A 15736-nucleotide genomic window follows, 5' to 3' on the forward strand; every position below is an offset into this window, starting at 1 on the left:
TTTCTTAACTTTATGCGGCACAGCTGAGTGCTAATTGGAGGTGGGCAGTGGCAGGTTGGCTTGGGGCCAGAGTCACTGAGAGTTCTCTCTGAACCCCCCCCTCCCCCCAATCTCTTTTTCGCTGTCTCGCTTGCACTTAGGAAACAGCCTTTAGCAGGCTGTGTGATCACTAAGGAAGGTTTCACACCAGTGGTATGGTATTGATTGGTATCTAGGAATTCCTAAAGTCTACATTAAATGTTCAGTTTCTCATGTCGGTAAGCTATTACCTGGTACATAAAGGGTAATTTATGACTTATCAATTCAGTGAAACTCATAGGAAATCACTGTGGTATTGGCACAGAAGTTTTCAGACCTGTAAGCTTTATTTGGCTGATATGTTTGTGCAAGTCCAGTGACAATTGCCTGTAGTTTCTAGAGTAAGATCTCTCATTTGACTCAAGTAATCCTACCTAACTACGAAAACAAGTTTAGATCACAATTGCCAATAAGTGGTCTTGATGGTTTCTTAAGACTCAAGACATTACACACCTCTCGTATCTAACTGGTCCTGGACAGTGAAGTCTCATTTTATATTCTAAATTGTATAAATTGTGTTTTATGGTCATAACTTACAAATGGGGTATGCCTTGAACCTCAGGTAGAGGTTCAAGGCATAGAGGTAGGCTAGAGGTAGCTAGTTGCTCTTAAAACAATTGGTGGAAAGGACAGTGATCCAGGATTCCTACGGGTCATGGAATTTGTGGAATATCATGGAATTTTGGAAAGTCTATTCCAGACATGGAAAGTCGTTGTAGCTCTCCTTCCAACTGGCTTTGGGAAAAGTTTGATTTATCAGATGGTGATAACTAAACCTAAACGCACAAGTGTACTACATGCATCACTACTTTTCATGTTTTCAAATAAACGTTTGCTGCTCGTTATTCTCGCCCCTACTCTCAAATTACCTTTACAAAATCAATGCGGCATAGGCCTACTTAAGGAATGGAATGTTAGCTACTAGCTAGCCTACCGAGCGGGGCTCAAGGCGAGGCAGTGTGTCTTGACGTGAGCTAGCCGGTTACCGAGCGGGGCTCAAGGCAAGGCTGCTGTGATTATGCTTGACTGGGACTAGCGGTTACCGAGCTGGGCTCAAGGTAAACCGCTCCGTGTTTGTGTTTGACAGAGGCTAGTCTGTGTCTGAACTGGGCTCCAGGCGAGACTTGTGGACAGTAACATTAGCCAGTCACCGAGCATGGCTCAAGGTGAGGCTGCGTTGTTTTATGCCGAACAACTGTTAGTTTAACTGAGCAAGCTCCAGGTAAATAACATGTAGGTCGTCAGTACAATCCAACTTATCCGAGAGTGAAGTCTGAACAGCCCGTGGAGGTCGAAGTAAGCTCCGTAGCTCCGACGAAGTCACCGGGCTGCGTAGAACAACAATCGTCTGATAAGCGGCGAGAAGAGATAAGAGGAAAACTGGCATGTGACAAGACGCTTTTGGTATACAACTCTCGGTCTGTGACTGGCGCAAGTTAGGGATATATCCACTACAAAGAGACTCAAAGTCAAAGTCAAAGTCAAAGTCAGCTTTATTGTCAATTTCTTCACATGTTCCAGACATACAAAGAGATCGAAATTACGTTTCTCACTATCCCACGGTGAAGACAAGACATATTTTACCAATTTAAGTCCACAGACAAACATAACATTCAAGTAAACAAAAAAGTAAGTAAATAAGTAAATAAGAGGGCACATATAATAATGAAAAAATAAGAGCAGCAAAATTTGGTTGAAATTGTGCATAGACAGTCAATAAAATACTAGTGCAAAGTCAGGCCAATAAAAGGCTTGGGTAGTTCTGTTTGACCTAGGTAAGAAAGAAAGTGGCATAGTGGTGCAAGTTATGTAAGAGCAGCAGAAGTGTTGTGTTTTCAGGACAACAACAACAAGTTGTAAAGTGTACAAGTGTGCAAGTGTGCAAGTGGAGTAGACTGCCCTGGCGGTCAGGTAGCCTGCATACTAGCCAGCGGTCTGTTTACTACTGAGAGCAGAAGTGGGAAGCAGAGCCTGAAGCGGAAGAGGTAAGTGTAAGAGCCTGAACTCCGGCGCACAGCATACGTCATTACCAAACGTTGCTGATTGGTTCAGGGAACTTTGAAATAAGCATCCGCCCATTACGGAGACAGATTATTATTACTTTGTTCCAGACTGTATGACGAAGAGAAACGTAGTCACAGGCGGTAAGGACCAGGCTAGAGAATTCCCCCCTTAGTGATTAATATTTATATGTATCTTTTTGCAATGGAACTTTTTTCAACATACAGGTTGACTAAAGGGGACCGATATTTAGAAGATTGCAGACAGCATTGTGAAGCACTCATAACAAGCTGATTTGATCTGTAGTTGGTGAAGCTTGAGTTGATGTCCACTCCTGCCTCATCTCTTATCTTATGTGGGTAGCAGTGGAGAAGGCCTTTTTGAGGCCATTTTGTGAGATAGGCCTTGGACTGTGGTAGCTCTGGTGGTGTGTGGAAAAGTTGATCTGTGTAATTTTATCTTGGTATGAAAGATAGTAGTCATGGCCTTCTGAATCATCATTCAGACGGTTCGTAAAAGCTTTTAGTGAATATATCATTAAAATGAAGCTTATGTCAGGAAGATAATGGTGATATTTTTCTCATGGATTGGATTGTGTTTGTCTTTCAGATGTGAACTGAAGTGCAACAGGAATGTGAAACTACAGAAGCATGAAGCTGAATGTAAGTACAACAATATGTGTTTTAAGCAATGCTTTTTAGAACTTCTAACTGTTAAAGTAAATAATGTAGAAGAAATACATTTATTCAACTAGGACAGATAATATAAAAGTCTGTGGTCCAGAGAAGTGGTCAACCAAACCAAAGAGACTTCTCCCCATCACAACACTCAAAGGAACATACTGTATACACATAAACCTTTCCACATGGCTTGGGAGAAAGAGAGCTAGTAGGAATTCTCTTTTGTTATCGACTGAATTCAGAAGAGATGCCAGGGCCATTTTAGAATACATGAAAACAGTGTGTATGTATGTCTGTGTGGGTGGGTTTATGCTTGTGTGCATGACAGCCTGAGCAAGTGAAAAAGAGAAAGTGTGTGTGTGTGTGAGAGAGAGAGAGAGAGAGAGGGAAGGAGAGAGATGAAATGGCTTAAGCATTCATTTTGAGTGGAGAGACAGGTCCTATTAACATTTAACAGCATTTGTGCAACTTGGTGCGGAGGTTATGATGCAAATGAGGAAGAATTAAAAGTGGCCAGAGGTTTGTCATTGATGGATTGCAGTCTGGCACTGCTCACACTTCCCAGTGTCCATCAGAGGCGATTACTGTGTAATTAAACCTTATTTCTGGACTCTCCAGCGCATAATTACTTTGTGAATGTAACCATCATCTAAAAGCTACCAAAATGCTTTAGCATTTAGTCTGCAGTCATTTCCGCCAGCTTGTGTCAGATATAGCCGTCAGACAGTGCAAAAGAACTGTCACTTTTAATAAGAGGCAAAAATTAAATGAAACAGTATGCTTATTACAGAAAAATTAGGCTTTCAAGAGTCCTTTCTGTTATTTGCATAATTTATTCTTTTTTTTCCATGCCCCAAGCTTTAGGCAATTTCCCTCACATTTAAATAGATTGCACATTTAAGGATACTTAAGGAAAATTATCACTTTGCATATTTTAATTGTTATGAAGGAAGTGATTTGAGAGAGGTCCGTGGCTCATCCTCTCGAGCTGACGGATTCGGCTGTCCACCGCTGCACCGTCGCAGATAACCCCCGAGTTCACACACAGGAGCGTGCTTACACACACACACACACACACACACACACACACACACACATACACACACACACTTCAGTTTCATCAGAATGCAAATTAAGCACACACCATCAGAACAAGTGGATCTTTGATATTTACAAAATAGACTATAATAACTTGAGCGTAATTTGTTTGACACATATTTAGAACCCCCTCCACCTTATCAACACTGATTGTGATTTATTAATTAATTTATTTCCTTGTTTATTTATTCATTCCAGTGCTATCCCAACAATGTCAGTGTTTTCATCTATAATGTTTTTTTTTTTTGTTGCTTAATTTAGTCAAAATATGGTCAAATAACAATGTTAGAGATACTCTGCAGCACAACTCCATGACAGTGGCTGACATGAGAACATTGGTATGTGGGAAAAGTAACAATGCATGCACTGTGTATCTGCCGCCTCCTGCCAAATCAAACACCTACTATTCCCATAAAAAGCCTTCAGGGCACACACTTAACATAATGGTAAGCAATCGTGTTAGTTTCAATAATAAAGAGGCAGAAAAAAACAGAAAAATGAAATGCCTGCCCGAGAGCTAAACAGCACCCCTCTGAGGCAAGCTGCCACTGCCTCTCATCCCCCTCTCAGACCTCAGACAGCTTGCGCCAGACGCACCAGTCGGATGCGACTGTGCTGGGCTTGAGGGCTCTGCTGATACCAGACTGGCACTGGCTCTCACTCGGAGAGGGAGTCAGTTGCTGTCCCTCTGAGCATCCATGGCCAAGAGCACTCCCAACATGGAAATAAAAAACATATGACGTATATATCTATGAAATGTGCTGAAGACTATATGATTTAAACGCATTCACCAAATCTTTCATGTGAAATCGGCAGTATAAAGAAAATTTAAAAAGTGAGGTACACCTGGTAATGTGTGTAAAACGATTTCTCATACTGTTATCATCCTAGGGGTTCTATAATGAGTAGCCTAGGTAGTCATTTTGGCCAAGCTTTTGTGTAATAGAATGACTTCATACTTAATTGTTAAAATGAGTATACTTGCTTATCATGATGTGCCATTTTGTGTTGACTTGTCAGAACATAACAATCATGCACTCAACCACAAAAGAACACAACATGCTTATTGACAGCTATGCATACACCTAACTCAAAAGTTAAGACTTTTCCAGAATACTCTCAAGTCGAGGTTTTTTTATTTCAGTGATGGTTTTGTTGGTTCTCTTCATCCAACACTATATGTCAGTAGGCTATAATGTATGCATTGATATCTGTACTTGATGTACCTATGAAATGACAGAATTTTTAAATATGTATCACATTAAAAATATATCACATATGTTTACTATTATTCAGTAACAATACTGTAAAGTACGTTTTGAGTATTGGCAGCAGAAATTGATCATTTCATCTACAGAGCATACTTACAATCCTACTGTCTTAGGCATAAATGTTTTTCAAAATTTAGTATACACTATTAGTACACAATAAATATTTTTGTTCAGTCACTTGGGGCCAATATGACTATGAAGGGTTAAAAAAAACTTATCCTCTTGGATCTTCTTAAATCCTCTTGATTAGAAACTGGAAATCAATTGATTCATGAGTCAGCAATTTACTCTGTACTGGCACAGGGACTGTAACCTTTGTTGAAGAGAAGGGGACCAGACACCAAACTCTCAACAGCAGATTGTTAATTAATTGCATTTTAATGAACACTGAAGCAGACCATTCATGTTGTCAGAAATAATATAAAACATGTACAGGCTGTGATACCACACTGCAACATTAGCACAATTTTGAGTTCTGTAGTGAAATAGTTAAATGGATCAAACTATAACATCTACTATTCACAATGGCACACTTAAGCTTTAAATTGATAAGACGTCAAATTTAATGCAAGGTTGATACTCCATTGATTCACAAGCGCAATGTAATACACTAGAAATGTGGTCTCATTATAATCCATTTGAGGTAAGGTCGTTTTCTCTGTCCATATAAATACGACATGAATGAGAAACATTAACACTGGAGAAGATACTTCATAAAAAATAGCTTGTTTCTTCCCGTTTCGTTGTTTTTTGTTCTCTGCTTTTGTTAACCTTTCGTCTTGGCAGTCGGGCCCAGCCTTGTTCCCAGAGCACAGAGGGGAAATCTGTTGGACTGCATCCATTAAGCAAAGATTCTTTTAATGTGCACAGTTGTGAAAATAATGAAACGGCACAGGCCATAAATGTACCTCAATCCCCATGTTAACAGAACAGCAGCATCCTACGCACAAACCATCAACTACATAATTATACCATAACAAAGAAAATGTAGGCAGAAATGGCCAAACCACACAAATAAAGAATTGAATAATGAAAAGCATGTGAAAGATTTTATTGTCTAAGGAGAGGGGAGTGGCTTCGTATTTCTTTGCTTTTTGTTCAGTGTGGGGGTAATCATGGGGTAACTCGTGGGGTGGCATGTTGAGCGCCCTGATCAGTCCTTACAGATTTATTTTAAGGCACACATCTAGCAGTTTTCGTCTAATTTGTCAAATGTGTAGTGTGATTTCATGATCACCAGAACACAGAACAGTGTGTGTTTGTATAGAAAGAAAACTCTACCCTTAAATAGTTAGATCTCTCTGTTCTTGTCAATTAGTGTGACATTATTTACAACACAGATTTTGCAATTCTGAGCTGATTAGGTGGATAGTGGTTCAGAGCAACTTCTAGGAAGATGTGGTTGGTTTTCTACTGCTCAGTCAACTCTGGCTGTTTAAGGTGGGACTCTTCATCTGACATCTGCTCAGCTCAACCACAGCCCAAACACATAGTGCTTTGAAATGTCATTTATTTACAGATTGCATGTAATGTCACTCAGGTTTCTGGTGTACAGTATGGATCATTTAGCATTTCAGCTTATAGGTGCTCTACAAGCCTTTTGCTACTGTGCCTTCCAAATTTGTGAAATACTTCATGTGCTCCGTGTTTAAATGCATTCGCATTCACCTTAAATGGAGAGTTGTAATAGATGCAAATAATGTCCAGGCATATCCAGCTTCATACAACACTTCATTTGGTGTCATCAAAACATTTTTTTCAATAAAGTTTAATTCAGTGAATACAGCAACATCACGTTTTGGATTGGCAAAGACAGATTACTGTAAAGGTTACAGAAATGTGATTTTGGATAATGCTTAGAATAGGAAAAACACACAATAAGGGTAAACACTGTGCGTATTGTGCATTGTATAGGTCTTACTCAAGTACACATCTCCTTCAAAACTGCACATGGAATTGCATTTATTTAGAAATAAACACAAAATGCAACTGAAGCATATGTGAACATCTCAACATTTCAAGAAGGGTCCACATATCACAGAAAACAGAATAAAGCACATTGTTTCAAAGAAAAAAAATAATGGTCTTTTATTGTTCATTGTCCCCTAAGAATACATGAAAATACATTTATGTTGACCGTCGTTATGGCAATATTGTACATACACACATAAATATGTATGTGGTGCATTTAAAAAAACACATCATATCAATAGCAAATGTACAGTACGTACACATATGTGCAAGTGCATTTCATGTACAAGCACAGTAGATGAAATGCACTTCCATGTCCGATATAAATTCAAATATAAAACTGCACACTTACACACCTCTTTATAAGTGCACACACATACACATTCACATGCACACTACAATTCACAAAGGAGTAAAGCGATAAATATATATTTTTAATACTTTTTTTAACCATGAATTTGCATTAGAGACCTTGGAGAAGACCTATACAGCCCACAATATTCTTCAAGAGATGTGGCATTGTGAATTTAATCAGTGTCTTAAGTGAGTGTGCATTATCTTCCGAGGCACACTCACTAATGTGTCTTATCATTTCCAGAGCTGACTCTGTTCAGTGTACGGACAGTCTTTCTGAGGTAGACTGCTCAAGTTCAAGGACAAGCTTTTTAATTTTTTTTTTTTTTTCCATCTTTGTTGTTTTCTATTTTTTTTAATCTTTTTCCAATTTTTTAACAAATACATGACATTCAAAAAGACAGAACATAAGTACTACATGTACAATATGTAGCAATGAGGTAGAAATGGTTATAAGGGAACGATGTTTGAATATAAAAATTGATAAGACAGCTACAGAAAAATGAAAGCCACGTCTACAACAGTGCTGAATGGAATAAGCAAAGACAGTTGGTGGTATAAAAGAGAAATTAATGAAATTTGGTTGTATAAGTGGATGTGCTTCAAACCATTTTTTGTACTTTACAAGGTTGTGGTGTGCACTCCTGTACGACCGCATTCATCCTGTGTTCATTTTGTTTTCTCCCTCTCTCTCTCTCTCTCGCTCGCTCTCTTGTTTGACTTTTGAAATATTTCAGGGATCTCAACTTAAAGTGAAAGTGTGTTTTTTCCACCCATTGAGGTGCATTGCCTGATCACAGCATTAAAGAGGGAAAGAGCACCTACAGTACATCAGACTTATCGCTTACAAGAAACAGCTCATGTGCGCATGTTCTGTCACAACCATCCATTGTGGATGGGTAGTACTCATGGGGTCTATTTATGCCTGTGGTTTGTTGTGAAGGATTGACAAGTTTGTATAATTATTTCTGTTCGATTTTAGGAAATCTGCAGTCATTTGGTCTGCTGTGGTGACAATAGCAGAATGTGTCAGCTCCCCTTTGCAATCAATACGTCCAGAAAATAGGGTGTTAGCAACAATGCATACACAGTAGATAACAAATGTATTGTTTTGTTTATTTCAGATAGAACAGAAAAATAAATAATGTTAGGAACTGTTATCATAATTACATTCGAAATCATAAAAAGCTGAATTTGCTTTGGCTTTGTAGGGTTTTTTTTTTTGGGGGGGGGGAACAAATGTGTGATTATACCTAGGTTTAAAAGTGCATTTGATGAATTGCACATTAACTTTTGTGTAGTGATTTTGTGTAGAGGGCAATTGTAGCAGTTCTGTGCTAATGAGGAGCTACAGTAACCAAACACTTCTCATCTCTGAAGCATAAGGCTCAATCAAGCCCATAATGATCTACATAAAGAGGGATTTCAAAGCATTATGGCAAAGTGGACATTTGTAAATACATCTATTCACACAGATTATGAGTCAGATAAGCTGAAAACATGACGGGGAATTGCAAAGATCACCAAGATGTGATTTCATCAGACAGCAGTGAAGTATACTGAACAGAATGAATGATTGGTTTGATTACAGACATGGATAAGTTTAATACCAATCAAAGTTAGGTCCCTCAGCGTGCCGTTAGTTTAATTCTATCTCATCGATGTCCCTCCGCTACCATACTAGTGCTTCACAAAATGCTGTTCTGGTTTTCTTTCTAAATGCCTCAAGAAATGAACAAGAAACCAAAGAAGAACAAGAAGGAAAGGAGAGGCAGGGATGAAAAGGAACTGACAAATATATAAGGAAATGAAAATGAGAAAATACATTCAAACACAAGTATCGATATCATCATGCAGTTTGGACATTAGGCACTATTTTTATGAGCGCGCAGACTGATGCAAGGCACGCAACACGCAAGGTAGTGTTTGTGCAAATTGTGGGAGTGGTACTGCAACAAAATGCAATTTCCTTACAAAATATCGTACACAGAATGACACACCTGTTGAAATACTTGGTTGAGGCTTTTGATGGGTAAATATGTATAATCAATATAGCACATTCATTTAATTTAATTTGCTTATGAAATCTCAATAGCAATGGTTGGTTTGGTTTTATTTTTAGCTACACTTATAAAGCACATCTTCAATTTTAAAGACTAATAAGAATCTTATAATTAACTCACTTAGCTATTCTGGCCATGCTAAATACAGCAGTCTTCCTCAGCCACAACAGGGTGCACTCGAAGTGTTGTTACTGTGCTCAGACAGGAACTGTCCCATCTGCCAGTCTGTGCTCAGGTGTGGCTGAAATCTTTGTATTTATCATTTGAAATGGACAATTGGAAGAGTTGATCACTGCACTGTTAATATTGCACCTCCCCAACTCTTTTGCAGTATGGTGCACATGAAAGAAATCTGACATTTTATTTGACTACTCCCATTTGGCTTGCAATAAAATTTAATGGTTGCGCCCTGCATCATGCCCAATTAAAATAGAGCCCACTGTCTCTCTGTTCACCTTTCTTGCTCCAGTCCAGACATGTTACAGCTAACATGTATCTGGGGGTAACAAAATGATAAAAAATTAAGGAAATCTTTGTGGAAGATGAATGCAGTGTCTATACTAAAAGGAGAACCTATCAGAAATAGTGTACATGCACACACTTTCATACGCATATAGCAGGGTATATGGACTATATCCTGTACTGTAGTTGCACACACATTCATAGGGACACAGCAGGTATGGACTATGAGTAGGGAGGATTGAATAAAGTGGAGGGTTGTATGTTTTGCCTTGATAAAAATGGCAGCTTGTTGTATTGGGACAGTTTGCAAGCAAACAAGTCAGAGAGGTTCAGTGATCTATCCATCTCTCTTGTATGTGCTGCTTTTTAGTGAAAACGGCTCTAAACTGAGAAACTGAGGTAGAACTGAATGCAGGGTGCACAGATATCATCACAGACAATCCACAGACAGCAGCAGAGCAAAGTCATAGAACTGCATTTTGAATTCTCCCCCAAAAGGAAGAGACAGACAAAACAAGAGAAAGAAAGAAAGCCCAAGAAACCCCAAGAGCAAATAAAACCCTTTTGGTTAACTCAAAGTGGTCAATCTATCCTTTCTGCAGCAGGGATAAAACTACAACTGCATATATTAATTGGTGGGAAAAGATATCTATATGATGGGATACTGCATTCTTTCTGGTGTGGCTAAGCTTAGATAGCTAACCTTTTCATCACTACTCTAGTCTGTGCCAGTCTTGTCAACATGGACTCCATTCACTGTCTATGGGAGGAGAGCAGGGAAAGGGGGGTGTGCTCATGTCTGTTGCTCTGTTCAGACACCACGATCAGACCCCCATCAGCTGCCACAAGTAAATACAAAACAAGAGTCTCAATGGAATACTTTACACTCACAGGGAAAAAAACAAACAAACAAAAGAAATGATGAGGAAAGATTTCAAGGAAGGATAGAATTAAGAAAAGATTAAATGACAGAAAATAATACAATACCAAAAGATGGAAAGAATTTACTCCTCCAAATTTCCTCTCAACATTCCAGAATATCTCTGGTACATTCATAGTCATATCCTTGCCTTTACTATTCTACTGAGGTAACGCCTACATTTGTTCCATTTTAGATAATGCAAATCAGAAACCAAGCCTAATGTTGTCAGCAGTATGTAGTGCTTCGACACAATCTTTTTTGAGGTACTGTACAAATCACAATCACTTTCCTGAGATTTCTTTTTCATTTCAATGACATTAAAATAAACGCAGTCTTATAAGTTAGGGTCCCGATTACAAATGCCGCATGGACTTTTTTTTTTCTCCTGTCCACATACACTGCGAGACGGACATGATTGAGGAATACTGTTGTTGTTGTTGTTGTTGTTTTCGTATGAAAACAAAAAGGACAAAGCAGAGCTGTGTTGTTGTTTTAGTCTCATCTTAAAGCTTTCTATATTAGCACGTGCCACCAATGTTGATTGTGAGGCAAAAAAAAGGAAATACAAAATGATAAAGCACCACTTCAGGCACTTGATAGCAACAGAATAAAAAAACAGCAGAATGATATATACACACAAAAAGAGCAAATAAAGATTTCCTTCCCCTTTAAGTCAACTTACTTACAGTGCACCATGGGCAGGTGAGGCTTGGCTTCAGCAGTTTGGAGCATCAAACAGTATTTCTCTGCTGTGTTTTGTGCAGATTGCCAGACAATGACTAAAGCGCGGCTCTGCGTCTTTTCAAGTCTTATTTCAAGTGTCTTTTTAATGTCTTTGTGGTTTGGGTTACTAGTATGTATTTGTGTCCCCCCTTCAAAACTGAACGTTTACCACAAAATAATTCTGAAACGCATCCGTCTTTTAAAAGGCTTACCTTCTTTTCAACATGTTTTTTTTTTTCACTTTTTGATCTATTTTTTTCATTGACAACAGCCAAACATTTTATTCCATTCAGTGTATGTGTCAAGTTCTTTTTGTGATATGCTGGGTTGAATTTTGCAAAAGACGTTCTCAAAGTCCTGGTACGAGACAGGCCTCACCTGACCCGGCAAGAAGTCCGAGCCAGCCATGCCGTGCAGCGGGCCGATGACGGCCTCCTGGCACAGGCGCGCCACATCCAGCCCGGAGAAGCTCTCGGTCCGCTGGACGAGCAGGGCCACCTCCTTGTCGCTGAGGCAGTAGTTGTGCTGGGCCAGCAGCTGGCTGATGATCTGGTGGCGGGCGCCAGCGTCCGGCAGCGGCACCAGCAGCCGCTTCATGAAATACCTCCGCAGCGGTTCATCGATCTCCTCCGGCTTGCTGCTGGAGCAGACCACCAGCACCTGCTCGTCGGCCGCCGCCGACAGCAGGCCATCCAGCTGCAGGAGGAGCTCACTCCGCACGCGCTGCACAGGGCTCTCCTCGGCAAGCTGGCCCGACAAGAGAAGCTCCACTTCGCTTACGAACACCACGGCCGGCTGCCGGCACTGTGCCACCAGGAAGGAGGCCTGCACGATCTTGTCGCCCTCCGACACCCACTTGGTGGCCAGGGCCTGGCCGCTGAGCTGCAGGAAGGCGGCGCCCATCTGGCTGGCCATGCAGCGGGCCAGCAGCGTCCGGCCGCTCCCCTGCGGCCCGAAGAGCAGGACGGTGCGAGGCAGGGCGCCCAGGCCGCTGAACATGTCCGGCCGCAACAGGGGCCACAGCACCTCATCCTTAAGGGTGGCCTTGGCCAGGTCCAGGCCAGCAATGTCGCTCCAGTCGACAGGTGGCATGCCCTGCTGGAGGACTTCAGTGGTGACCAGCTCGACCAGGCTGGCGTCGCTGTTCTTCAGCTGCTCCTCGGCCGGGTGTGCGGACGAAGCGCCGTTACCGCCGCCGCCCGAGTGGCCGAGGTGCTGCCTGTGCTCCTCGCTGAACTTGCCGAACGATTTGCCCGAGCCGTAGGACGACGGGGGGGTGAGTGCACGCGAGCCGGCCGACTGCCCGCTGAACTTCCTCTGCTGATCCGAGGACATCGACTGCTTGGTGGGCTTAAACGCCAAAGATGACGCCTCAGCGTTTCTGTCAAATCCGTTCCCTCTGCTTGAGTCAGCGATGCTGCTGTCAGGCATTCGGTACATGGGGCTCTGGGTAGAGCGCTGCTGCTGCTGCTGCTGCTGGCTGTAGCTGAAATTTCCATAAGCCGAGTCCATGTCGCCCTGGCCCGTCATGTAGAACGCTTTCCTCTTCAGCGAGTTGGCCGAGCTGCCATTGAGAGGGGTGGGGGCGATCGGTGCATGGCTGTGCGACTGGTAGGTGTAGCCGGGTAAAGTGGATGGCGGTAAGGGAGTGGGGGCCGCAATGCCCGACGGCAAGTACGCGGATGGGGGAGGTGGAGGCCCTCCCCCTGGACTATAACCCGCCACCGGAGTCTGTGGGGGGTACCCTGTTGCGGGGTAGCTGTAGCTGGACAGGTTCGGGGAGCCCGCGTTGTAGCTGGGCACTAGTGTGGGCGGGGGAGGAGGCGGTGGGGGTGGCGGGGGCTGTAAGAGCCCAGCGCTGTGCAGGGGTGACGGGTGTGGCGAGGGCAGGCCAGGCGTGCTCTGCCCGCTGTAGCTGGAGTGCAGGTAGGAGCCGTTGTAGCCGCTGGTGAAGTCCTGTGCCGGCCCTGTGGCGGCGTGCAGACCGGCTGGCGTGTGGCCGCCTCCGCCGCAGTTACTGCTGGAGTAGCTGGGCTCCGCCAGGCTGCTGGCCGTCCCAGAGCCCACCGAGCTGCCCACGCTGGCCGCCACCTCCACCGTGGCACCGGCTTTGCTCGCCGCAATGACGTCGGCCGCACAGCTCATGGGGTAGATACCGTCCTGCCAGTCGTTCTCCGCCTTGCGACCGTTCAGGAGGCCAACAGGCGCCGGGCCGTCGCTGTAGGAGCACAGCAGGCCTCTCTCGTTGGGGCCCTCCAGGATGCCCGAGTACTTCTCAGCATACTTCTTCAAGAGGTTGGAGGCGGTCAGGGCGGAGATGTCATCGTTGGCCCAGGCGTACTGGTACGTCCTCTGCAGGTGGCCCCGGTAGGCCTCAGCCTTGTGTGCTGGGGAGCGGGTGGTGGAGGAGATGTCAAAGTGCTGTTCCGCCCACTGGGCATGCTCTGGGGTCCACTGCATCTTTAAGCCTGGACAAGCACAACAACAAAACACCACACAACAAACACACATAGACAAAACAGACAGACAAAGAGATAATGCATTAAATTATGAAGACATACGTTTAAAATCAGCACAGTATCAGAGGTAGAAAATCTACCAGAAAGGCAGAACCAACACTGGCAACATAAGACTGGACCTTAAAACGAGAAAGAAACTTTACTGAAAGCCACAAAATACAGCCTCTTTCATGCTAACGCCTTCCCCCTCCATACCAAGCGACATATCATAGGTGCTGCTGACAGTCGGCATCATAGGAGCAGCATGGATTTGGGCCCCGGCACCTGGTTAGCACAGTATAATGCACCCAGCTCAGGAGCGGACTGACACAGACATCGCAGGTCACTCTATAATCCAACTCTCATCTAAAGGCAGTCCTAGACAGTTTCAAATCTGCTTGGAGGAGTGCAGCAAAGCAATCTCCCTGGCAGCGCTCCGTTGCTTTCATCACACAAACCCCACAGCTCGGCGTGAATTACAACAGCCCCTGTGCCTGCCTCCTGCTTCCTGGAGAACAGGGTGAGAGGGAGGGAGGGGGGAAGGAAAAAAACATGCGTCGCTTGTCTTCTCTCTTCCTCTCTCGCTCCCTGCTTCTCTCTCTCTGTCCTTGCTTTATTCTCTCTCTCTCTCTCTCTCTCTCTCTTCCTCTCTGCTTCCCCCTTCCCTGGTTCTCTTTCACTGTCTGCCTCTCCAGTTCCTCTTTTCTCATTGCCTCTGGGGCTCAAAAGCCACTATCAAGCTTAATCCTAAACTCCATCTGCAAACACAAGTAGTTACATATGCTGTCATCTTAGACTCAGCATGGGATTATCAAAGAGACATTTACTCAAGAACAGACTGATGTAATGGTTGCTTTGAAATACACACACACAGACACACACACACAGTGGGGACCATGATCACTACTGACAACAAAGGTGCGGTGCTCTGTTAGCCTACAGGCACATTACTGTATCTAAACCAGTGTTTTCCTTAAGCCTGGCTTCCTCGTCTTAAAGCTGACACGGATAATACAGGTCAAACCGCACTGGCACACGCTTTATGTTTCCACATCTGATCTGTCTCGACTATCTACACAACCCCCGGTCCACAAATCCCCAATACATGCTGAAAAAAAAGAAAGAAAGAAAAAGCTACTGCAGCTTTACTGCAGGTGTAAGAACTGCAAAAATAAGGACCCATTCACTGAAAAGTAAAGAGTATATGTTGCTTAGGAGAAGAGTGTAAGTGCATACATGCTAATAAATGGGAATGATTCATCTTCTGCTCCAGTGTTTATTTAAGCACTGCGCTTGAAGTTAAGGGCATAGCCTCACAGCTCACCCTTTTGAAAACACACACACATACACACATGACCAAACCCTCAGATGAGCTCCTCTCTCCTTGCCATCTCCCTCGTGACCCCCCCTCCCTTCCATTTGCTAGCGCGGCAGCCATAGCAGACACTCGCGGCTAATTAGCAGGATGATGCTGCGCTAATTGTGTTAATTTACAAGGTTTTAGTCAAAGAGATGTGCAATGGCTGGCAGAGATGACAGGCTAGCCGGCTAATGATTAAGGAAAGCTCAAGACAAAGAACTCAGCCAAGCCACAGAAATGGCAGCTAAATACTAA

At 43.1% G+C, this 15736-nt stretch overlaps 1 protein-coding gene and 1 long non-coding RNA gene across 3 annotated transcripts in view; one reads left to right on the forward strand and one right to left on the reverse strand.

Annotated features, from left to right (window-relative positions):
• The window catches only part of LOC121702790, a 75903-nt gene that overhangs the window by 48825 nt on the left and 11342 nt on the right, over window positions 1-15736 (forward strand). Inside the window, exon 3 of the long non-coding RNA XR_006029143.1 lies at window positions 2689-2741. This is a non-coding gene — a long non-coding RNA (uncharacterized LOC121702790). The remainder of the gene's footprint in view (window positions 1-2688; window positions 2742-15736) is intronic.
• The window catches only part of fign (fidgetin), a 35599-nt gene continuing 28411 nt past the window's right edge, over window positions 8549-15736 (reverse strand). For both annotated transcript variants that reach the window (XM_042084220.1, XM_042084219.1), the window contains one exon: window positions 8549-14091. In XM_042084220.1, coding sequence (XP_041940154.1) covers window positions 11882-14083 — 2202 coding nt within the window. In that variant the 5' untranslated portion in view covers window positions 14084-14091 and the 3' untranslated portion in view covers window positions 8549-11881. The remainder of the gene's footprint in view (window positions 14092-15736) is intronic.

This window comes from Alosa sapidissima, chromosome 2, assembly GCF_018492685.1.
Source record: "Alosa sapidissima isolate fAloSap1 chromosome 2, fAloSap1.pri, whole genome shotgun sequence".
In the NCBI taxonomy this organism is placed as follows: domain Eukaryota; kingdom Metazoa; phylum Chordata; class Actinopteri; order Clupeiformes; family Clupeidae; genus Alosa; species Alosa sapidissima.